The 23,132-nt window shown below is 43.7% G+C and overlaps 1 protein-coding gene across 3 annotated transcripts; it reads left to right on the top strand.

Annotated features, from left to right (window-relative positions):
- The first annotated feature begins 1,832 nt into the window (after positions 1–1,832).
- ZFAND5 (zinc finger AN1-type containing 5) lies at positions 1,833–19,682 on the top strand. 3 transcript variants are annotated; one of them, XM_030005022.2, is made up of 6 exons: positions 1,833–2,045; positions 5,645–5,802; positions 6,239–6,350; positions 6,770–6,867; positions 17,650–17,775; positions 18,032–19,682. In XM_030005022.2, the coding sequence occupies exons 2-6, from the start codon at positions 5,652–5,654 to the stop codon at positions 18,178–18,180; spliced, it is 636 nt and encodes a 211-aa protein (XP_029860882.1). In that variant the 5' UTR covers positions 1,833–2,045; positions 5,645–5,651; the 3' UTR covers positions 18,181–19,682. The 3 variants fall into 3 exon arrangements, with proteins under 3 accessions (XP_029860882.1, XP_040976887.1, XP_040976888.1); XM_041120953.1 differs by lacking the exon at positions 1,833–2,045 and adding an exon at positions 3,550–3,631; XM_041120954.1 differs by lacking the exon at positions 1,833–2,045 and adding an exon at positions 3,690–3,822.
- Positions 19,683–23,132: the final 3,450 nt, after the last annotated feature.

Below are 23,132 nucleotides of genomic sequence, written 5' to 3'. Positions count from 1 at the left end.
GCTTTTGGGTCTCAGGAGACATCTCTCTGAAAAATGAGGAAAAGATGAACTCTAGAAAACATATCAGGCAAAAAAAGACTTTCTGACGATTTCTGTGATGTATTTCCCATAAAGCCATACATTCCAATTCTAGCCGTTTTCTTCAGATGAAGTGGTTTAGAGGCCCATAAACATATGCCCCAATATACTGTTGCCTTAGAACATAACTAGAACATGGCAGAAACTGCGTTTAAGGAAAGCTGAATTACTCAGAACACTTATCCAAGCAACTTTGAATTTTACAGCTGAAGATGTTCTATCCTTAAGAAAAACATACCATGCTTGTATGAATCCATGCATTTTCTGCTTCTCAGAAACACTGCCTTAAAAAAAAAAGTATTGCCCTTAGTTTACTATGGCAAAGCAAGTAATCATCGTCCTGTATCTACTAACAGTGTTTTGAAGCCATCAGGTACCCTGTGTTGCACTCGGAGCGAGGAGGAAGTCTAAAATAACAAGCTTTATTCTCTTTCCTTTGATTTCTTTCTCTTCCCATGCTACCCAGGCTTGCACGACCTTCTAATTCCCTCTCTCCAAAGCAGTGCAACCTTTCCTTCTCTCTTACCTTCCTAGGTCAGTGCCACATCCTTTGAATATAACAGCTTCATCAACATCCAATAGACATGAAGTCTATTTATTGTACCGATACCATCTTTGAAACACAGCTTGGGCATGTGGAAGTACAGAAATATCCCATCTTGAGGTTCAACGACCCATAAATTCACAAACCTGAATGCAAACCAAGGTCTGGTCTTCAAGTCCTCCCTGTGCTTCTACATGGTGACAGCCAATAGCTAGTAGCAAGCCCTCAAAACCTGAGTGTTCAGTCAGAAGATACTTGGGCCCGTGGGAAGCGCGGCAAACCCGCAGGCAGGCCAGGGTCAGTTGGCTATGGGCCGCAGCCTAACACAGTGCCCTGAAACATACGTGTTCCAAGCTGACACCTTTGCATGCCACAGAGGTTACGTCGCTCTTAGCAGGGTACGTTTTACAAACGCTCAAAAATCAGGACTTTCGCACCAGTGCAGCTCACAACGAGCAGGACTGACTTCTCTGCACCGTCATCTAGCAGCAAGAAACCACCCGCCAGCAGGCAGCCACCCCCGCCTCCGAGGCTGCTCCGTCACCACAGCCCGCTCGCAGGGTCTGGCAGCCCCTAAAAAGTTGCCCAGCGCTGACGTGCCCTACGCTTAGCATCGCTTTACGCCTAAGAAATTGTGAGCAGGCAAGAGCCACGGGATCCAGCCAGGGCGCTCGTGAAGAGCACGTTCAGGGGCCGAAGTAAGTGCCCCGGTTCTCCGAAACGCCGCAGCATGCCGGTGAGCAGCCGTCCCGCCCGTGGGAAACCCCCCCCTGCCCGCCCCCGCAGCCCGCCTGCCCGCTCACCCCCGGCCGCCTCACGCACCCACGGCCACGCCCCCCCGTGGGGCGGGGCGGCCGCTCGGCACACGGTTGCTTCCCGCCCTCCCGGGGCAGACGTCGCTCTGTGACGCGTAGCCCGGAACGCCGTCCTCCCCCGCCCCCGCGGGCGGCGGCGGCACCAGGGGCTGCCGGCGCGCGCGCTCCCGCCCCGCCTCCTGAGCGCCTTCCCCCGCCCCCCCCGCAGCTCCGCGCCGCCCCTGGGCGGCAGCGCGCATGCCCCGGCGGCCCGCGGCGGCCGGGAGGAGGCGGAGGCGGAGGCGGAGGCGGAGCCGGCGGGCGGGCACGGCTCCCTCCTCCTCCCCCTCCTCTTCCTCCTCTTCTTCTTCTTCTTCTTCCCCCTCCCCGCCTCCCTCCCTCCTGTGCCTTCCCGCCGCCCGCCCCCAGCGCACGGCGCGTCTCGCCTCGCGCCGCCGATACGGCCGCCGCTGCTGCTGCGGGAACAAAGGAGGGAAGCGGCGGCGGCGGTGCCGCCAGCTCCGCGCCCCGCGCCCGCCCGACCTCCGCTCTCCCGGGAGCCGTCCGGAGCTACCCGCGGCGCCTTCTCGGACGCCCGCCGCGGGGTTTCTGGGCCCCGCTGGGAACAGGTAGGTGCGGGGCGGCGGGCGGGGCGGGGCTGGGCTCGGCTCCCCAGGGCCCTCAGGGCGGTGAGGGGTGCGCGGCGCTCCCGGCGGGTGGCCCCTGCGCATCTCCCGGTGGTTCTCCTCCCGCCCGGTCCCCGGCGCGGGGGGAGGCCGCGGGCCGGGCCGGCGCGGGGCAGCGCCGGCGGCGAGACAATAAGGTTTCCCTGGCCGGCAGCGGCGGGGCGGTGGGGGCAGGCAGCGGCGCGGGGCCTGGCGGCGGCCGGGCGGCCGTGACTCAGGGGTTTGCGAGGAGCGGCCCGGCCCCGCCGGCCCGGCTGGGCACCCCCGCCCGCCGTCGCTGTTCCTCGGCCCGGCAGCCTCCGGGTCTTTTGTGTTCCCGTGTCCTCGGCGGAGGAGGCGCGGGGGGGCAATGAAGACGTACGGCGCTGCGGGCGCTTGGCAGCGGCTCCCCTTTTGTCTGACTCACCCAGCCGGGCTTCACCCTCCTCGGGAAGCGCCCGGTGTCGGTCCGCCTTCTCCGTACCGACCCCTCCTGCCCCGCTTCCCCCCAGCGCGGCCGTGCAAAGGCGAGCGGCCCGGGCAGCCTCGGTGAACCCCCCCTATTGCTTCGTTTGTACGTTTCCCTTGTTCAACTGTGGTGCCTCTTCGAGAGGAGGATGTTGAAGTGAATAAGTATTTTAGGTCAGCAAGCCGACCGCTGACGCAGTTCCCGGGTTTTACGGTGGATTTCGGTGCACGCCGGGGTCTTCACGTCCGCCGTCACGCTGAAGCGTGGGATCGCCCGGCGGCAGGGAGCGGGGCTGCGCCCGCCGCTGCTGGGACGGGCCGGCCGTCGCCTCGGGGGCGGAAGGGCGGCTTGGGTGCGAGGCCTGGGTCGCTGACGGGATTCCCGCTCCCGCCCCGAGTTCGGCTGGTGACGGCGAGGGTGAGCAGCGTGCGCTGCTGCTGGAGTTAACAGGCTGAATGAAAGGGCTCCGTTTTGTGTCGGGGGGTCCCGGGGCTGAGGACGAGCATCCGTGGGGTAAAGACCTGCTCCTGCTGGTGGCAGAACCGAGACCGTTTTTTATCATCTGTTTTTTTTCTTCTCCCCCCGCCCCAAGAGGAATAGTTGGGTTTAACCGCCCACCCCCGCGGTTGTGGGGTGCCTTTGTGAAACGGTGGCCGCCCGCTCGGCCCCTGATCACGCCCAGCCGCCCTCCGTGCGAGCTGGTGGCGAACATGGCTGTTGGAGACGACGGGCTGGTGATGCTGCGTTTTCCGGACTGAACTTCAGCGTCCCCACTCCCCCGCCGCGGGAAGGAAGGGGTAATCGGATTTCGCCTCGGCGGGTCGCGCAGCAGCCGGCGGCCTGCGGGGGATCGGTATAAATAGGGGCTGATTTGAGAGGCCCGGCGGAGGCGGCCGGGCGCCTCGGCCCGGCGGCCCCGTCACGTCGCGGCCGCCTGACAGGCGGAAGCGCAGGCGCTCGGCCACGTGACCCGCGGCGGCGGCGGGGGGGGGGGGCCGGCCGGCGCTCCTCCGGGAGAGCGGGACCGAGGTGGCGAAGAAGGGTTTAGCTGCCCGCCGGCACGCCGAGGGGGAAAGCCGCGGTGAGTGCGTGGCAGCCGATCTCCAGCTGGCGGTGGGCGCTCGTAGAGGAGACTCGGGTGACGGGCGGGGCACCTTCCAGAGCCCGGAGGAGCACAGGCTTCCTACGCGTCGCGTAACGTGACCTTTCGCTTAGGGGCGCGCACTGCAAGGAGTGGAAGAACGTGTTGGCGAGGGAGCTGCGGAGACTCCGGTGCGTAGTGGGTTATAACACCAGCACTAGCACCTAAAGCTAGATGTAGCGAAGCGGTGAAGCGCGTTCGCGGCGCGCGGGCTTGGGAGTGGAGCGAGGCGGTTGAGGTCGGTGGCGGCACTGTGTTTGGTAGCACTTCGAGCTTACCTGCTTAATAAAAGGGCAGAAGTACGGCCTTTATTTGTATCATATAGACATAGGCCTACGATACGGACGACAGGATTTTTTTAGATTTCTCTAGGTGGGTCACGGTTTCTTCTCGCTCCCTTGACTGGTGTGTATGGCTGTAAAACTTTTACCGGAATAAGTGCAAAGCTGCTTCATAGTCCTGAAAGGAAACTACTTATACCTGGAAGGTATTATAAAGGCATAAATAATACAACTACTCACACCTGGAAAATGAGGCCCCAGCAGGCAAGCAGATGAATTTTGCTTGTTTGTTTTCTCCTGCCCTTGCTTTACTTTGATCCCAGAAGTTTAGTTTAACTAGACAAAGGCAGCTGTCAGTTGTAGTTGTCATACTAGTGGAACATAAGTTTACTACTTGCAGTGTGGGGTGTCTTAATTAAAAGAAGTATTTCTCTGTATGCTGTAATGAATTTGCTTTTGGCCTTTTTGGCTTCTCACAAGCATCAGCAGTCAAATATCTCTTATTGTGACTGAATAGGACGACAGCAGTCTAGAGATTACACTAAAATGTCTCCAGGTGCTGTGTATAGTGCTTCTACTAAATCGAATTTGGGAGGACAGTGCAATATTCTTACGTGTCCTCAATTTGTAGCAGATGGCTTGATTACTGTGCTCCAGTTTTATTGCCCTTGGGAGTCAAGGATTTTGTTGCTGTTCAGTTTTTCTACTAACCTTGCTTTGCAAGAGCTTAACCAGCAGTGAAGGTGAAGTATTTTTATTCCTGACTTCTGCAGCTCATGCCAGAGAGTTAGCATTGCCTGCCTTGAGGAAGCTCACAAGTCTTGCTATAACTTTATTAAGACAAAGGATTTAACTGGCTGCTTTTTTTTTTTTTAAATGAAATGTGTAGCCTGTGTAATAGAACATATTCAACAGTTTAAAGCTGTTAATTTTATTTCTCTTGGAAGCGTAAGACCTAGTCTAAGTTTACTTCAGAAATGCTGCGTAGATTCTTGGTTGAAGGGCCCGTTGTACACATGTTGTTGCCAGTTAGTACTCAGTATCAGGTTTCGTACACCACTTAAGTGGTATTCATGGCCTTGTTTTGGAAACTCTTTCTAAAGATAGGAATACAGACTTTAAATGGCTGCTGCCAATGCTTCAGGGATTTTTATTGTTCTGTTTGACAAATGTATTGCAAGAGTAGGAACTGCTAATAGTGGAATGAACATAAAAATGATGCAAGATCAACGTTACTGAAAAAGTGGGGTTCTTCTGCTGGAGTGGGGAAAAAATAAGCCATGTTATTTGCCAGAACTGTTCAGTAGATATGAGATCGGTCTTGCTTATTCTGCGTATCCCTGTTAGTGCTCAGAGGTTGGTAATAAAGGGCCTTTTTGGCTGTCAAATTGAATTTGGTCATAACCTGCACGTGCAGCTCCGTGCCCAACAAGTATTTTATTTCTCAGTATTAGTGTGATGCCACTTTTTCTTCTCTTAAAGGTTCATAACGATGCTACTTAGCAATACAATTGCAGTATTGAATAGTATATTAACATCCATATAACGCTCTTTAAGAATGCTGATACCACTTTTGGGGGGCAGGGTGAGCAGACATACTTTAATTCTGTAACACTGTAATTGATTTTGGTGACATGCCAGCTCCTAATGCAGTTCTTGGTTTTATTTACAGCATCGAGATGACTCAGGAGACAAACCAGTCCCCAGGGCCCATGCTGTGTAGTACAGGATGTGGATTTTATGGAAATCCTAGGACAAATGGGATGTGTTCTGTTTGCTACAAAGAGCATCTTCAGCGACAGCAGAATAGTGGTAGAATCAGCCCAATGGGTAAGGGTCTGTGGTTTGGTGTTGTTGTTTTTTTTTTTTTTTTTTAACTTCTTGTGAAATAGAACATATAGAAGATGATGAGGAATCCCAGAACATTTTTCAGGAGAACTTCTGAAAGCTGTGTACTAAAACAGTGAATATCAAAGAGAGTACTATTTTAAATTACAGTAAAGAGAAAAATACCTTTCTGTGCAATATATTCTGGTCTGCTTGGCATTCAGCCATAACTTGCTTTCCCACTTAGCCTCCTCTGTTAGCATATTCTTACACAATCTCTGTATTTTGGTTGTTAACAGTATAGCTGTCTTTAAGTAAGAAGTAATATGCAGTAGCAGTGAAGATTGTATGCAGACAGTTCATAAATGTGTATACGAGACTGACTAACATACATTCTACAGTTTGTTCATAACTAACTTGTCAAATTCTCGTTATATAGGAACAGCCAGTGGTTCAAACAGTCCTACCTCAGACTCTGCATCTGTACAGAGATCAGACACTAGCTTAAACAACTGTGAAGGTGCTGCTGGCAGCACATCTGAAAAATCAAGGTAAGATGAAGGTATTACTTTGAGGTTTGAATGAGCTGTGGGTGTGTAGCGAGTTGAAGGCCTGTAGCAATCCTGCCCTATTGCAGTGAGTTTCTGCAGAGGAAGAAGGGACAGTCTACCTGACAGTGCTTTATGAATCTCTGTAAATGAGAACTGATTAAAATATTAGGTGTTGGACTGCTACATCTAAAAGGATGGGTTTGATTTATCTGTAGAAATATTTGCTACAGGTTTGCCTGTTTTCTTCTAGGGAAACTAAAATAGAGTAAAAAATGTGTTTTGAAGATAGTAGAAGCAGAGGTCAGGAATGTGTATCAGTAGTAATTGAACAGGTAGTTTACTAATGGGTCTGGACAGTTTAAGTGTTTATTATGAATGCAAAACTAACATAAATTATGTGTTTCACTGTACCTAAACAGAAATGTGCCTGTTGCCGCTTTGCCTGTAACACAGCAAATGACAGAAATGAGCATTTCAAGAGAGGAAAAAGTAACACCGAAAACAGAGACTGAGCCAGGTATGTTTGCAGAATAATGCTGGGTACACCTGCTTACTTAACTGGAAGCTGATGGTTTGTTTACTTTCTAAGTAGGCATCTCCTGTTGTGGTGATGGTCTTGAGGAGCTGTTAAGATGATTGTTAAGGATGCTTTTTGAGTACTCTGCTCATCAGAATCATGAAAAAGAACTAGTGCCACAACAGAGTTTTAAGACGCATGTTCAATGTTAGTAAAAAAAAAAAAAGACAGATACCTGTGAGGGTGGTTTTGGCTCCCAAACCTTCATTTTTAAAAGTAAGGCACTCTAAAATTGCATTTGGGCAAGGTGTTCGGTTCTTAAGTCAAAATGTTGAGTTTTCTGTGAATTATCTAGCAGTATGATTCCTGCTGAGTCATGGCAGTCAAAATGGCTTGTTGCATTTGGAGAATGGAGTTCTTAATAAATTCCATTCTACAGAGGAGTGAGGCTGTGGGGGAAGGGAATAGGTGGTTTAAAAATACTAACAAAAGCTGTTTAGGGTTCCTGACTAATTAAGTAATCAGTAGATATAACCAAAGCATTGTTCTGCAGACCTAGGATACTTGCAGCCTTAATTGCTGGGTGTGAATTGCCAATTTAAAAGTTTTATTCTTGTACTGGAAGGCTGTAGTTGTAGTAGTTAAACTTTAAAGTATAAACTCTTTCTTGGAGGGAGGCAGGGAGGGCAGCTTTCTTACCTACAACTAGTGAGTGAATTCATACCAATTTGTTCAAATGGAATCTTAACACACTTGTTCTGTACTTATACATATCCATGCTTTTTTTATTTAACAGTTCTGAAACAGTCTTAAAACACTAAAAGCTGATGTTTAGTAGGAAGTCTGTTCACTCAAGCTGAAGATAAAATTAATTTTTTGAGTTTTGAAGTTGGTGAGATGAAAATTGCAGCAGATGCTACTCAGCACTGTACAAAAGTGATTTTTATCTAGATATGTCTTTGCCAGCAAAGACTGCTATAACACCTGATATTTAATTGCTTAGTATTTGTACAGAGGATTTTACCATTTGCAATAAGTCATGCTAAGTCAAGATTCTGTGACATGAAGTGAAGTACAATTATACTGTCGATTGGGTTTTTCATTATGTATAGACTGAGAGGAGATTTTTGCAAGTGTTAACTTCCTGTAACTGATGTCATCTGAAGAGGCTTTCTGTATGTAACTGAGAAATGATTTAGACTTGCAACAGTATTTATGTATAAACCCATCTTGCCTTGTTATGAATTACTACCTGAAATGTGGCAAGCAGGAAAGAGGCATACATAAAATGGTAGTGGTGGTGCAGTAATAGGTGACTTTACTCTTGCTAGAACTGCCAGTAGGAATTTGTCATTTTGCCAGGTGTAAAGGACAGTCTTCAGTTATTGTTGATATATTACCTGTTTTTCAGGTACTGTGGGTCAACTGTATGATGCATAGTGTCACACAGCACTCTATTGATTAGAATAGGGGGAAAAATCCAAAAGCAGTTCAAGATACTTCTGTATTGTTGTAAATAATCTCGCAGGTTGAAACCAGTAAAAGCTGCCACAAGCTTGTGTAGACGTCACTGGAAAAACTACCAGAGTACTTAAATGTGTCTGGAAAAGACCTGTGGAACAAAAGTGCCTTCCTGAGTACATACCTGTAAATTTGAGACACCATCAACTGCTGTAACGCCTGAGTTCCCAAATAGTGTTACTGTTTGGCACAGATGTAGACAGCATGGGATAGTGTCCTTATATACTGTTCTTAGGGTGTGTCACACATTTAAAATACACAAAATGTTGGGTGTATTCAGTGGTACACTGATCTCTGTCTTGCAGGCAGGAGAAGCTGGCCTAGACCTTTTATAGAAATCCCTGTCATGTGTGGACTAGTTGCATTTTTCTTCCCTTCCTTTTTCCAACAGCATCCAGTATGTGTTGGTCTCTCCTCTCAAGGAGGAACTGAAACAATGGTAAATTCACATAGCCTCATAACAACAAAGCTGATACTTTCTATGAGGTGTAATTCTCTAAGATAATGCCACAGTCATAGAGTTGCTGATGAAAACAGTCTAGTTGTAAGCACAGTCTGACACTAGCAACTGAATTTCATAACCATCAGATAGTAACAGATGATGAACAATGTAGCCTTCAAGCAAAGTAGCTTGCTCTCCTTTTAATGTCTTCAACAGTATGAAGTCACATTCTTTTCTGCCAGATTTCCATTAGCAAATGAAATTTTGGATATTTGCCTTACAAGCCAGAAAGTTAAAAATAGAATTACATCTGGTCAGCTGATTGTTGTTGGGGTTTTTTTTTAGCAGTCTGTAGCATAAAATTATACTTGTTTGCTGTTGGAGTTGAAGCAACTGACTTTAGAAGGTGGTGAAGTTGAGAACAATGAAACAGTGAAGCTTAACAGGCTTATTTTTCTTTCTGTGTGGTGGGGTTTTTTTCCTTCACAGAGCTTGCAGCCTGGTTTCTCATTCAGAATAAATCCGGTGCTAAGACAATTGTATCTTAACATTTGAAGGAAGAAAGGGATGATGGATGTAACTGACCTAGTTGGTTGTAATTCACATGTCTAATGTGCTATGTTTTCTTGTAACTTGTAATTTCTTAGTTCAACTTGTTTGTTGCAAATCTATAATTGAATAGTGGCATGTGTTCAATGCAGTTGTGTGTCTGAACTGCTCCTAAGTCAGGGAAATATAAAGGCCTTTATGTCCAAACTCAAATTCAGAAGTGGGCACTATTTACAAAATACTCTTTATAGTATTTTGATAAGCTTTTACCCTTACTAAGGATTGAGTTCTAATACAGTCTTGACTAAAGTCAGACTATACCTAAAGCAATCTAGAAATATATTCATAGTTGCTTTTTTTGCTGTGCTGAGTTGCAGGAATTAAATGCAAAACCTGGTGAACTCCTTTCCTTGTGTTATGCTATCAGAGCAATGTATCTACCAAGTTGGTGAGGCATAGTGGAGCCTGCCCTTAAGAAATGTGGTGGCGGGGGTTAGCAGGTACTCAAATGGAAGTAAAAGATCCTGCCCTGGTTTTGGCTGGGATAGAGTTAATTTTCTTCTTAGTAGCTGGTACAGTGTGTTTTGGATTTAGTGTGAGAATAACATTGCTAACACACTGATGTTTTAGTTGTTGTTAAGTAGTGCATGTCCTAAGTTCAGGATTTCTCAGTTTCCCATGCTCTTGACAGCAAGCAGGTGCACAAGAAGCTGGGAGGGAGCTCAGCCAGGAGAGCTGATCCAAACTAGCCAAAGGGATATTCCATACAATAGAACATTATGTTCAGTGTATAAACTGAGGGGAGTTGGCCGGGAGGGGCGGATCACTGCTGGGGGATCAGTTAGTGGGTGGTAAGCAACTGCATTGTGTGTCCCTTGTCTTTTCTTGGGGTTTGTTTTTTCTTTTTTTCTTTTTTTGTTATATTCCTTATGATTAATAATAATAATAATATTTATTGTTGGTACTTCAGTTATTAAATTTTTCTTAATCCAGAAGTTTTACTTTTTTACTGGATTCTACCCCCCATCCCACTGGGAGCAAGGAGGAGTGAGCGAGTGGCTGTGTGGTGCCTAGCTGCCCGCTGGGGTTAAACCACGACAGTCCTTTTTGGTGCCCAATGTGGGGCTGTTAAAAGGTGAGCAAGCCCTGCTGATGACCCCTTGGCTCTCCAGTCAATGAATCACCATATGGATGGGAATTGGGGAGTCTCGGTTTGTGCACTGTTGCTGCCGGTGCACCGTTATGGTAGGGATTGGCACCTGTTGTTCTTCACCCTCAGCAACCCCACAACAGAAGGGTCCTCAGAGAGACCTGTTCAGTTTCCTGTAGACAGCTCTTCAGTTTCTTCCATCTCCAAGGCAGCTATACCAATGGCCCACCAGTACCCTTTTTGGTCCTTGAAATACTCTCTTCTGAGATGGTCTATGCCACGGGTGCATGGAGCCTCTGGGCCAGTCACAGATAAAGGTTCTTCCAGGAAAATTGCTGCTCCAGTCTCCGGTGGGCAGTGAGAGCGGTGTGCCAGACAGAGCAGAAAGGCTGATCTTACTCCTGATCCTATGAGAAGGAATTCTAATCCATTTTTACAAAAAGTGAGTGGAGAATCCTATGACCCAGACTAGAGGGCCCCTGCCTCCAGCCAGGTGGAGGACAGGGACAACCAGGTTTACTGGACTGTGTGGATTCGATGGCCTGGCACATCAGACCCACAGGAGGAGCATAAGGCTCTAGTGGACACGGGTGCACAGTGTACCCTAATGCCATTGAGCTATAAAGGTGCAGAACCCATCTGTATTTCTGGTGTGACAGGAGGATCCCAACAGCTAACTGTGGTGGAGGCTGAAATAAGCCTAACTGGGAATGAGTGGCAGAAACACCCTATTCTTGACCAAGTGGGGTCAGAGTTATGTCATTTATCTCAACCCTTTGTGGCCATGACAGGTCCGTACAAGAAAGAGAATTGAGTTGCATAGTAACAACTAAAAAACCTGTTTTGAAAACAAATATGTTTAAACAATCATATTGTTTCAAGTTATAGCATATTTTTAGTATTTTCTTGTGCTTTTGTAGGTCGTTACCTTGCTGAATGATGAGCCTCCAGTCAGGTCTGTCAGTGTTTACAGACATAATTAGTATCAGCATGTATGTATCAGAGGCTTGGGGTTGTTTGTTTTTTTTTTTTAGTTGTAGTTTCAGGGGTTGTTTTTTTTTTTTAAACCCAGTAATAGATCTGGTTTAGGGCATAGTGGGATTACCTATCATTTTGTGAAGCCACAGGGGCAGAGTAGCACTGCTTATAAAGAAAGTGAACCAGAAATCGAACTGATTATGGTCTTGTGTAAATTATGTATTTTAAAAATGGCTCTAAGTGGCTACCACATGATACTCCTTAGATCTTGTTGTAATGAGTGCCTCGTTAATCCTGATTTGTTTTCATACATGGCTATAGTATTTTAACCATGTTGCTATCTGTAGACAATTCCTTTGTGGCTCTTCGTAAAATTGTCTGATACAACAACTCTGTCTTGTGTTGAAAATAATTAGCTCGTCTTCATGTTTCCCGTATCTGCTGTAGCTTCAGTAGATGCCCCTGATTGAAACAATTCTGAAATGGAACAGTAGTCTCTTCTAAGCTGTGAAGCTGTCCACCTTGGAAAATAAAGACTGGGGACCCAACTGTTGCTTCTCTGCTTGTTGGTGATAGGATGCTGTTGTTATTTTAAGAGCCATATACCATAGACATCAAGTCTTCATGGTGATTAAATTAAACCATATTTCTGTGTGATACTGAAATTGTGGTAGCTTTACACTGTATTAATATAGCAGGAAAGATACTCTATAAGCCTGTTAGTTGGACATGTGGCAGATGAGTTGTATGCTGCAGAACGTTTCTGTTCCCTTTCTTTGGCATGAAATTAAACATGATGAAAGCTTATTCTGCAGCCTTTCATCATGGGCACCTTGGTTGGCATAGCAATTGTAGTTCCTGAAAAATAAAGTATTTATGCTCAGGAAGCTTGATAAACCATAATAAGTACTGTCCATCTTTTCAGACTAAAATTTTCTATACAAGTCCATTGTGTTAATATGCAATATAACGATTGCACAACCTCTGTTACAGCTTTCTGCTCCAGTACTGCGAAAGTGCAGTCTAATGTCTTTCTGGTAACTTTTGACTATAGCTTTTTTCTCTCTTGTTTTAACTTTTCCAGTTCTCCCATGGTGGGAGTTGGAGGTTAGCTTTAACAAGTCAGAATGCTTAAATCAAATTTTTTTTTATGCTTTCAACACTTTGCTCCACTGGTGTGCTTACCACTTACGAGTACCATGAAAGTCATGCAGTTTAAGCTGTTGGGATTTTATTTTGGTTAATTTTTGTTTAGTCAGAGAAGCTTCTAAAAACTTACTGGTGTTACTTTGGTAGCCCTTTCTGGTCACTTTTGATATGGGTTGGGTTAAAAAGTAATATTGCTTTATTTTCATCATGTTTTGTTCAATTGAAACATTGGATTCATTCCTTTCCAGTGTGAACTCTCAGTGGGGAAATACCTACAGTAGACATGCTCTTTTGCAGCAGCCATACTGGTTTATATGGTAAACTACTGCCGGTTTTGAAAATCCTGTTCTCAGAGTGGTTTTTAATTCGAGTGATAGTCCCACATAGTCACTGTGGCTTAATACTTCTGGGTCTGAGAAGAGCTCTGTTCTCCAGTTTGTAGGACCTTTCTGTGTATAAGTTGAGTAGCTGTCACGCTGTGACATGTGGCTAACCTCTTATCAGTGGCTTCGCTGTTCTCACATGCCTCTTTTAAAGATGAATCTTACCTTCAGACTACATGTGAAGGAAATTTTCCCGAATTCATGATGCAATGCCTGTATTTGTGCAGGTTTTTCTCAGGTACCTCTCCAATACTAGGATCATGTTAGTCTTTATCCTAGCAGATTGGTGATAGTCTTCCTTGTGAATGATGGTAATGCGTCTTACAGTGCCTACAGATAATTTAAGACCAAAAAAATATTTAATAAAGTCATGCCCAGTTCTGAAAATCTTGTTGCTCCTAATTTTTTTCGGCCTTGTAATAGGAGACCTGGTCTGGTAAAATTCAAGTGAAGTAAGCCTGATTGGGTAACCTCTTGAGCCAGAGGTTGGGAAGGGAAATGACCAAGGTGATAGAGAGGGGTACTTGCCAACAGGAACTCTATTAAAGTGATAAAACCTATTTTAGTGGTAAGGGGTTTGCTTCATCTGAACACTGTTGTTGAGGAAGCAGGTGTACAGGTACCAGTAATGACAACTTTCCAATTTTAAGCATTTTTTCAGTTATTCATTCCATTGTGATCATACAGCAATCATTTAGAGCACTTTGCCTGATGATTAACACTGTGATTTCTGCCATAAAATGAATTTAATATATTGAGGCTTGGAATTGCACTTGCCTGGTTGGATTTGGCTTCTGTGCTAAAGGAAGCCTTTTGTGACAAGCAGTTGTCAGGATAGTATCTGATGAATTTATATTGGCTCCTGATGTCATGGCAGAAAAACTACTGTTTACAGTATTTTTCATCTGAGCCACAGGTTGAAAAAGGATTTTTATTCTGAGCTTTTAAGTAAGCGGCAGGGTAGGCAGCTTTGCCTCTGTCCTAGCCACTACTCAGAAGCACATTTATGAAGGTTTAACATGATAAAAACTCACCATCAGGCTTAAGTCTGCTGGTGTAAAAGAATAGGAGAATCCTTTATTCAGGTAGAGTAATAAATTGAACATTTTAATTTGGATTTAGGGGGCTATGTCCTATCTTGTCTTGTGACCTTTTAGTGCCCATTACTGTATGTTGTGTGCTGCTTTTCCTTCTTGGAATGTGTTTTAGTTGTGGGGGAACGATCCTGTTCCGCAGCCCTTTCAGGACATGTTCTGCTACAGTTTCTTCATGCAAAGGAGGAAATACACCTGTAGTAGTTGGTAACGTATTCCCCTCCATGCATTTGTTCTCAGTGTCTGTTTTGCGGTAGAGTGATCTACTAGGCTCTTTGCCTTGGTGATTCCTGGGAAGTTGCTGTTTCCACTTTTACTTCCTTGTTGGCATGTTAGGCTGTGATAAAGGTTGCTCTTCCTCTTGTTTTCATTTTCTCTTGGTGCATGTTGTATGTTACTTTAATTATTTAGGTCACCGTTGATTTGCCCTTCTTCTGTGTTTTCTTTTGCATCTGATTGAAACAGCATGCATGCTCCCAGGGCTCATATTTACAAGTTTGTTCTGATGCAGATGAAGCTTCCCCCCGGCTAGCTATACACCAAATTGCAAAGTGTGTGAGCATTCAGGTTGTTCTTTTTCATCTGCCATGGCTTACAATTAGCATTTCATTTTTAAACAAATTAGCAATATAACAAATCTAAAAGGAGTTTCACCATGCTTTTTGGGAGGTGTTTGGTTTTTTGTTTGTTTCTTTTAAGGCCATAGCTGATGGCTGTTATCCAAGGTGCATAGTAGCCAACAGGTTTACACTGTTGTTGATACCGCTGGGTTTTAACCTGGGTTTTTTTCGTCATAGGTTCTCAAATAGATTAACTGATACTGAACACCGCTTCCTTGGGATTTAAAGACAGGTTCAGAGGATCATATCTGTTCATCTAGAAAATGTTAATCATCAAGACAAAGAAATTGTTTTCCAAAAAAACAAAAGCAGCAGCAGAAATTACTCTGAAAAGTACGAATAGCAGTAATGATTGTAGTGCTAGTGCTGTAATAGTTTTCTTACCCTTCAGACTTTGCAAAATAGCACTGACACTGAACTTCCCAAATTTTTTTAGAAAAAGATCTATGCAAGGTGATAAAAAATAAAGGTAGTAAATGGCCGTAGTTGTTCATTAGGACTGTCGCTATAACGTGTAAGTATTAGTAACCATTGTTTTTCTGCATGAAAGTTTTTGGTGATGAGCACTGAAGGTTTCTTGTTAATCTCTGAGAGCTTGTCACTTTTAAATCTTGTTTAGATTATGGGGTCCTGACTGGGGGCTGTCTTGTTGTACAGTGAATTGTGAGGCTTTCTAGAGTGTTAGCGGTAATAGTGAGGTGGTTTTTAGAATACCTATGAATATGCTCATGCAAACACAATTTTAAAAAACAAGTATTAAGAGTGAAGATAGAAAAAATGTCAACATAACTATTTCTTCATGTCTGGAAAAAATCCACCTTTCACAGGATACAACACTTGCTGATCCAAAACAATTTCAACTAACAAATCCTATTTGTGTGCATAAAGTTTATTACAAATAAGTCCTTAAAGCTTATATACTCCATTTATTCTGGAATGTGTTTTCTAGTTTGTTCTATTGTAGAAAAACAGATGTCATCATATAGCTGGGAGTGTTCAGGAAAACTGTACCAGGAGCATGTGTTAAAGTTGTGTACAAACACACCTCTCAGCTTTCCTCTGTTCTGGTTTGGATATAAAGAGGATATTAAAAAAAGTTGTTCGATTGGAAAAAAACCCAAACTTTTTTAAACAAAATTAACAGATTCACAAAAGTTCACAAAAGGACAAATATTTATCCTTCAGAGAACTTAAGTAAAAGGTGACTGAAGTTTCTCTGAAGGTGTTCATGAACAGAGGCAATTGAAAAATGATTAATTTTGACTATACCTGCTTGAACACTAAAGCTGAATAAAGTACAAAAATACAGATATTCAATGTAAATCTGCACTTAGTTCTTTAAATTAGTGAGAGTGTCTGTCATGACCCGGGCTGGACAGACCAGGGAGGGGTCATGGTGAATTCGGAATTCCCTCGGGCTAAATGACACCAAATGATGAGTTAAATGTTTTATTTGTGGCAGAAGCAACCTGAACTTGGGAAGCGTAACAGTAGGTGCGGGGATTTCTCACAACAGGAAATTGACATGGAACTGCCCCAGTGACCCGTGTAACCTGTGGTAACCATACACATCCATTCAGGGAAGACAATAAGGAGATCCCTCCCATTGAGTCACGAGGTTCAGAGCAGACCCCCTTGCTTTCTAGACTCCTTCTCAAAGAGGAGCCCAGGGGTGGCTGGATCTGCTCTTAGTCCCAGACTTGGTCAGTGGTTGATGTCTAACAGGATGAGTTGTGGGGGTTATGGAAAAGGAAGGAGAAAGGGAGAACAAGACAGACAAAAAGGAAAAGAGAAAGATTTCACCGGCCCTGGGTCCAGCATTGGTCCCACCAGCCAAGGGGTCCGGTTCTGGAGGGTGCATGCACCTGGGGCTTCAGTTTGTGTACTTTTATCATCTCCTTGCCCCTCCTTCAGGTGGGCACTCGAACTCATTAGGCTAATTAGGTGTCATGTGTGGTTTGTGAGCCTTCAGGAAATGGGTCCATGGGCTTGGAGGTCGTTTGGGGAGTAACTTCCCCTTCCCTGCAGACATGACCATTGTTTGATCTTTGGCCATCCATGGTGAGCTGCCGGGCTCAGCATATCAGAACAGGGAGCTGCACACCCTCAGGCATGACCTCCCTGTCCTGTTGTTGATGTCCTGTGCTGATCAGCTTCTTTTCACCTGTGGTTCCTTCCTCTGCAGGGTTCTGTCCTTAAGCAGAACTTGCCCCACCACAGTGTTTGAGACATGAACTCTTTCAGTCTCTCACAGTGTCGAAAACATGATGTCTCTTTTGAACTGTGTGTGTTTTGTAGCTGTGTTCTGGATCTGTCAGAATCGGTGGCTTTCTAGCTGCTCCTGGTGAACTGGTTTAGGCATTTGACTTCACAAGTGTAGTGGCAGAGTAACCCAGTACTATGATAGTAACACAGTACTGAACTTCATTTGTTTCTAAAATACATTCCTGTTAGTTATACTCTCTACAGCTATCCCCTCTGTTCAGCAACTTTAGCTGTGACAATATTGTTACTGGTTTAGATTAAATGTTACTTGATCATGTGACCTTTTTTAAAATAGTAAATGTGTACATGGAACTTCTGGAGTGCTTTCCAAGCCCTTAACACCTGTATATACCTGTATAGGTTTAACAAATAAGTGCCTTATATTTTCTGGCTCGTCAACTGTGAGGAAAAATCCAATTGTCTTGCATAGAACCAAAAGGGAAGAATAGAGTACCTAAAAATCCCTGTTCCTGATATACATTTTTGTAGACTAGTCCATGTAGTACTTTAGACAACAAACATCAGAGTTAGTAGGGGAAATTAATCCTTAAGACATATATGCATGCTACTGAATAGCTAGTGAAGTCAAGAAAAGGAAGTTTAACCTTTATTTCCTTTGCTGCTTTAACAGTTGTTACTCAACCAAGCCCATCAGTTTCTCAACCTAGTACTTCGCAGAGTGAAGAGAGAGCTCCTGAACTGCCCAAACCAAAGAAGAACAGATGTTTCATGTGCAGAAAGAAGGTTGGCCTTACAGGTATGAGAACACCTTGACAATTTTTAACAGATCTGTATGATTAGTTGCCTCTCACTAGATTAAACTTGCTTGCATATCTGTACCATTAAACTTATTTGCTTCTTCAGAATCCAAACAACTTAGTATGGCTGTTCATTTTTCTTATTCTGTATGTCAGAGTAACAAACATTCCCCCTTTGTAGTGACTAAGCCCTTAATTTAAAACTTAATTAATTATGAAGCTTCCTAGTGATGTCGCTTCTTTTTCTGTGTACAGGATTTGACTGCCGATGTGGAAACTTGTTTTGTGGACTTCACCGTTACTCTGACAAGCATAACTGCCCATACGATTACAAAGCAGAAGCTGCAGCAAAAATCAGGAAAGAGAATCCAGTTGTGGTGGCGGAAAAAATCCAGAGAATATAAAGTAACCTGCTTGTGAAAAGACTGACTGACTTCTTGTTTTGTTTTCAATATATCCTAGGAAAACAAGAAAGAGCAGGTGCATGGCCACTTTCCTTTCTTTCTCCAAAGTTTTACTTTTAGTCTTGTCTGTCTTAATGATACTTCAGAATGTTTGGGTGTTTGTTACAGGCAGAATTGGATAGATACAGCCCTTGAAAATATATATGCCCTCCCCAGAATATAATTGGATGATGAGAAACCTGCACAGGAATATACATGCGCAGAGGACAGACTCTCTAGTTCACATGTGCCAAACAGATGTATGCTATCTGCACGTTTGCAGCAGATCTGCCTTTTGAGATGTGTTTGAGGTATATAATCTTTGGCTAGTGTTATGTGCCTGTTTTGAAGAAGGATACATCAAAAAGGTTGGCAGTCTACTTCTATAATTTAAAATCTCATTCTGATTTTAGTTTCCACACTCCATTGTTTTCCAGCAGAATATAAGCTACATAGAGGGGTCCACCATCCCACTAAGATGAGTATTGGTGCCATATTTAAGAAAGTCACTTATCAATTGCACTGAGAAAAAAATGGAAAAAATCAGATATGTATCAGAAGCAAACTGTTTTCCAAAAGATTACATTAACTTTAGAATTGTCAAAATAGGTTCCCAAAGGAAATGTCTGCTGGGAATTTACAAGCTGGCCTGCAACAGAGTTGTCTGCTTTTCCTTGCATAGCTAAAAATGTTGTGTAGCACAATATTGTAAGATTGGCTTATAAAAAAAAGTTACACATGTTTTTAGACATACCACAGCAGCTCTATCAAGCAACACATGTCTGAGTAAGTTGCTGAAGTATTAGAGCAGTTCATTATTCATATACTACTTATGTTCTGTGTGTTCTGAGTTTAAAAAAATATTAGGAGTTAATTTTTTCTAGTTTTAAATGTAACAGTTGCACCATTCTGCATGGAAAACCATACCCAGTATGGTTGCTGTAGACTTAAGTGTAGCTGTAACCACTCTTGGAGGGCTGCTTTATCATTTTTAATTGTACTTGGGTGTAGGACTGTAGTGTTCTTGGGTGTATTGCATGGGCTGCATTATCTACAGCATTGTACAATAACAACTCTAGAAAAGGCAGTATACGTCACTGATGCTTGTCTGGTAATATCACTTCTGTGTTATAATGGAAGGGGTTTTTGTGATGTATGAAACTTGTGTTTTTTATATAAATGAGTACAGTTTAGACTAGTGTTGTGATAATGCCTGTTCTCATCTGTAAATAGTTATGTATGTACACAAGGCGCTACTCCTGAACTTCTGATTTCAATTGCAGTGTTGACTTCATTTCTACTTAACTATTAAAAGCATCAGGTTTTTGCCTTTGTTTTTCTGAGTTTTTAGATATGCAAACATGTACAGATAGTTCATATTTATGTATTGCACATAATCATGCTACCCAGCATCTATGCTGTATTGTATTATGTAAATAATAAAGATCATGTACAGAAGGAAATATTTCCTTTTGTGATAGTTCATTGGTTTTAGTTATTGCTGTAATCAGAAGGTGACCTTGTAGTGCTTAAGGTGCAAAGTTAGTACTAAGTTCTTGTAGATGTTGTCTTTATGTTTAAGCCTGCCTATGTCCTTAGTTCTTATTTGGATATAACTACTTGATGGCCTGACAAAAATGGCCAGCAAACAACAATGTGCCTAAGGGGAGCAAAGGAAAGCATTAGCAATTAACTTCAAAGGTTCTTTCTTTTGCCTACAAAACTTAGGTCTAGTGGATCTGTTTTAATACACCCTAATGGAGCCAGTATACTGACTACACCATTCTGTCCACAGCTTCACTAGCAGACCTGGGCAGAGTTGTTGCCAGGGTCAGCATCCAAATACATATGTTAAATATGCCAGATTTATCCTTCCCAGTGAGAAGGACAAAGCACACATCACGTGTTGCCTTGGAGGAAGACATCTTCACTGCTGGATAATGCCTAAGAATTGCTCATATCAGAAATGGATACTGTGCATCCCACCAGTCAGCTGATACTCATGTGCTAAGTTACTACTATAGCCACTGTATATACCTCCAACAAGGAAAGACAGACGTGCTCTGTGACTTCATTTTCCAGGATGAATTTTATGACTTAATCATGGAACTGCTTTAAAGCACGGAAATCATCATTTTTATGCCTGTATTAAAGCAAAATCAGCTACTTCCTGCAGCATAAAATGCTTTTATCTTTTTTTTTTTCTTTTGAACCCAAGAATGCCCTGTAATTGGTATTTGAGGAGAATGTGTCTGGGTTTTAAACTGTTGTGACTAGAGTGTTTTAGGACAGGTAATAGTACTGATACAGGTAGTTAATGATTATGATGGTCTCGATCTCTGCTTTTTCATCTGAACAAAGGCTGTACTTGGGAAGACTTGTTGAAATAATTGGTCTCAGTAGATCTGTGGAGGAAAGTATGGAATGAAAAATCCCTCATTGTCCTGTGAAATCATGAACTGTATCATATGTAAATTGCCCACAAGTGGGGTATGAGCCTGTACTCAAAAGTAAGTCTGGAGGCTCCCCTGAGCTTTGTTCTTTTAATAATTTATGTAGTGTCTATAATCATTCAGGAGCCCTAATTCTGTTGAGTCTCACTAAACAGTCAAAGGAGGGGAAGGTTGTTTAAAAAGAGCAGGTATTGACAAAGGGGGGGGGGGGGGGGGCAAGTATTTAAACTTACGTGGAAACACTGTGGTACATCTTTCTCGGCAAAGAGTAAGATGGTAGGTGCAGAGTCTTTCAGATCCCATTCTCTGCTGCCCAACTTGGAGACTGGTCTATACTCCTAAAATAAATGTCTAACTCCCATGGCACTGCCAGTCACAGTTTTAATACTGTGGTATTAAAATGCTTTTGAGAACAAGAGTCCATCTTCTATAATGTCTGAACACAAGCCATTCATAAAGCTGCTATTATTTGCTCTTGAGTTTAAAGTGACAAACAGCTACTAATAGTATACCCATCTTCCAAGGAAGAAACATGATCAAGTCACCATGATACTGATCCTCATTTAATGTTTGGCTGTTAGATTGAGATGTTCTTGACTTACACGTAAACACACTGTTCTGGGAAAGGTCTTCCTCTGTCCCCAACAAGTTTACCACATGATGGGAACTTTTATTTAGTTAGGGAGCAAAATGGAACATACAAACAAATGAGTAACTGAAAGCAGCTATGTGACTAAAAACTGTTTCGTAATCTTCAATTGGTGAAATACTTGCCTAGCTCATGTTATGGCTGTGCAATACTATGTTCCACAGGATTCTGTGTAAACTTACTGACAGCTGTTACTGTTAAACCTAAAATTTGGAGTGTAATGATCAGCTTCCTGTGGTGTTTCCAACCTGTTGCTGTAAGGCTGATGAGCTGCCAGATGACTTGGTTGGTTGTGGTGCACAAGGATGCCATGGGGTCAAGAAGCCCTGGCTATCTTCCTGGTCCTTAGCCCTTTGAAAACATGCTTCTGAGAATCAGTAACTCTGCCATGTGTTTTGGAAGGTCATTATTCACAAATGTAAATGCATGTCTTAGACACTTGCTTGTATTTGTTATGTCTCTTAGTCAATCAAAGGTTACTTAATAAGGATTTGACTCATGCCTGGTGTCTATAATGAGTAAAAATGCATGTCAGTTTCTCTGTGTTCCTAAGCAGCTCTACAGTATTGTCTGATGCATATGGTTGAAGGAGGAAATGCGCAGCAAATAAGGAAATTGGTTTGTTTCAGGTGTCCAGGTGTGTTAAGTAGCAATGATTTAGTAAGAAAAGGAACTTTGCTCTCTGTATAGATGTGTGATTTTTTTTTTATGTTTGTTTTATTAGTTTCTCAGCCAGCCGGACAATGAAAATGCCTTTTCTCACAAATGACCTATTACTGACTCACTTGATCTTTTTCATAATTAACCACCTGGGAAATTTGATGGACTGTGCTCTGATTCAGGAGACACAAAGGGCTCTGGCAGTACACCTGAAAGTGCCTGGATGCCATTGGAATTAATAAATGACAAACCCAAACAGTTAACTGAGAAAGACAGTTAGAAAACCTGAGCTGGAAAAATAATGAGAGTGACTACCTGTGGAAACATTAAAACATAGTTGTGGCAGGTACACCTGCCCTCATAGAGACTGAAACTTTTTGACTGAGAGAAAAAAACCCAAAAAACTAGAAGCCATCGTTTTGGGGTCGAGCCACCCAGCCTGCATGATGACTGTGGTGATGTCCATGCTTCCGCCGGTGACAACTGTCACGTACACGCTTTGGTTGAAGGAGAAGGCCCTCGGCCAGTGAAACACCTCAGTCAAAAGAAAGTTCTCGACCTTTGACCATATATGATGACAGGTCAGACTCGACTAGGGTATAAACAGGGCCCTGCCGGCGGGCAAACTGAGTCGGTCCTCCTCGGAGCAGTGGGTCTGCAGTCAGGGACTCTCCCCTTGGGTCGGGATGCTGCCCGAGGTAACTCCTCCAGGTTGAGAGCCCTCATCTTTTAAGTGACTGATGTGCACAATTTGGGTCATCATTTCTAAAGCTTAAGAATTCTTAAGTCGGTTGTGCACTATTAATTTCCTTTTACATCATTGAACCTGTGATTTACTAATGTTGGAGTTCTAAACATTTTTGATTGAAGAATAAATTCTGTTGTGTTTAACACCTGTTTAATTTGATTGTGTGAGTCTCGGTGACAATAGCCCAGGAGCAAAGTTCTCTCTGTGAGTACAGTCAGGATTAGTTATCACCACAGTGAGGTCAATATCTAACAGAAGAGAGTTTTAAATGCCATTTCACAGCCCTGAGTTACCCCTTAATCTACTGTAAACACTTCAACAGAATGTGCTTCAGCCTTTAAATTGCCCATTGTAGTAGTAATTTAGTGATGGACAAAGAGAAACAGGGTTGTGGGGTTTTTTG

This window comes from Aquila chrysaetos, chromosome Z (assembly GCF_900496995.4).
Source record: "Aquila chrysaetos chrysaetos chromosome Z, bAquChr1.4, whole genome shotgun sequence".
Taxonomy (NCBI): Eukaryota; Metazoa; Chordata; class Aves; order Accipitriformes; family Accipitridae; genus Aquila; species Aquila chrysaetos.
Note: the sequence above shows the minus strand (reverse complement) of the source record. Positions and strands in the feature narration are given on the sequence as shown.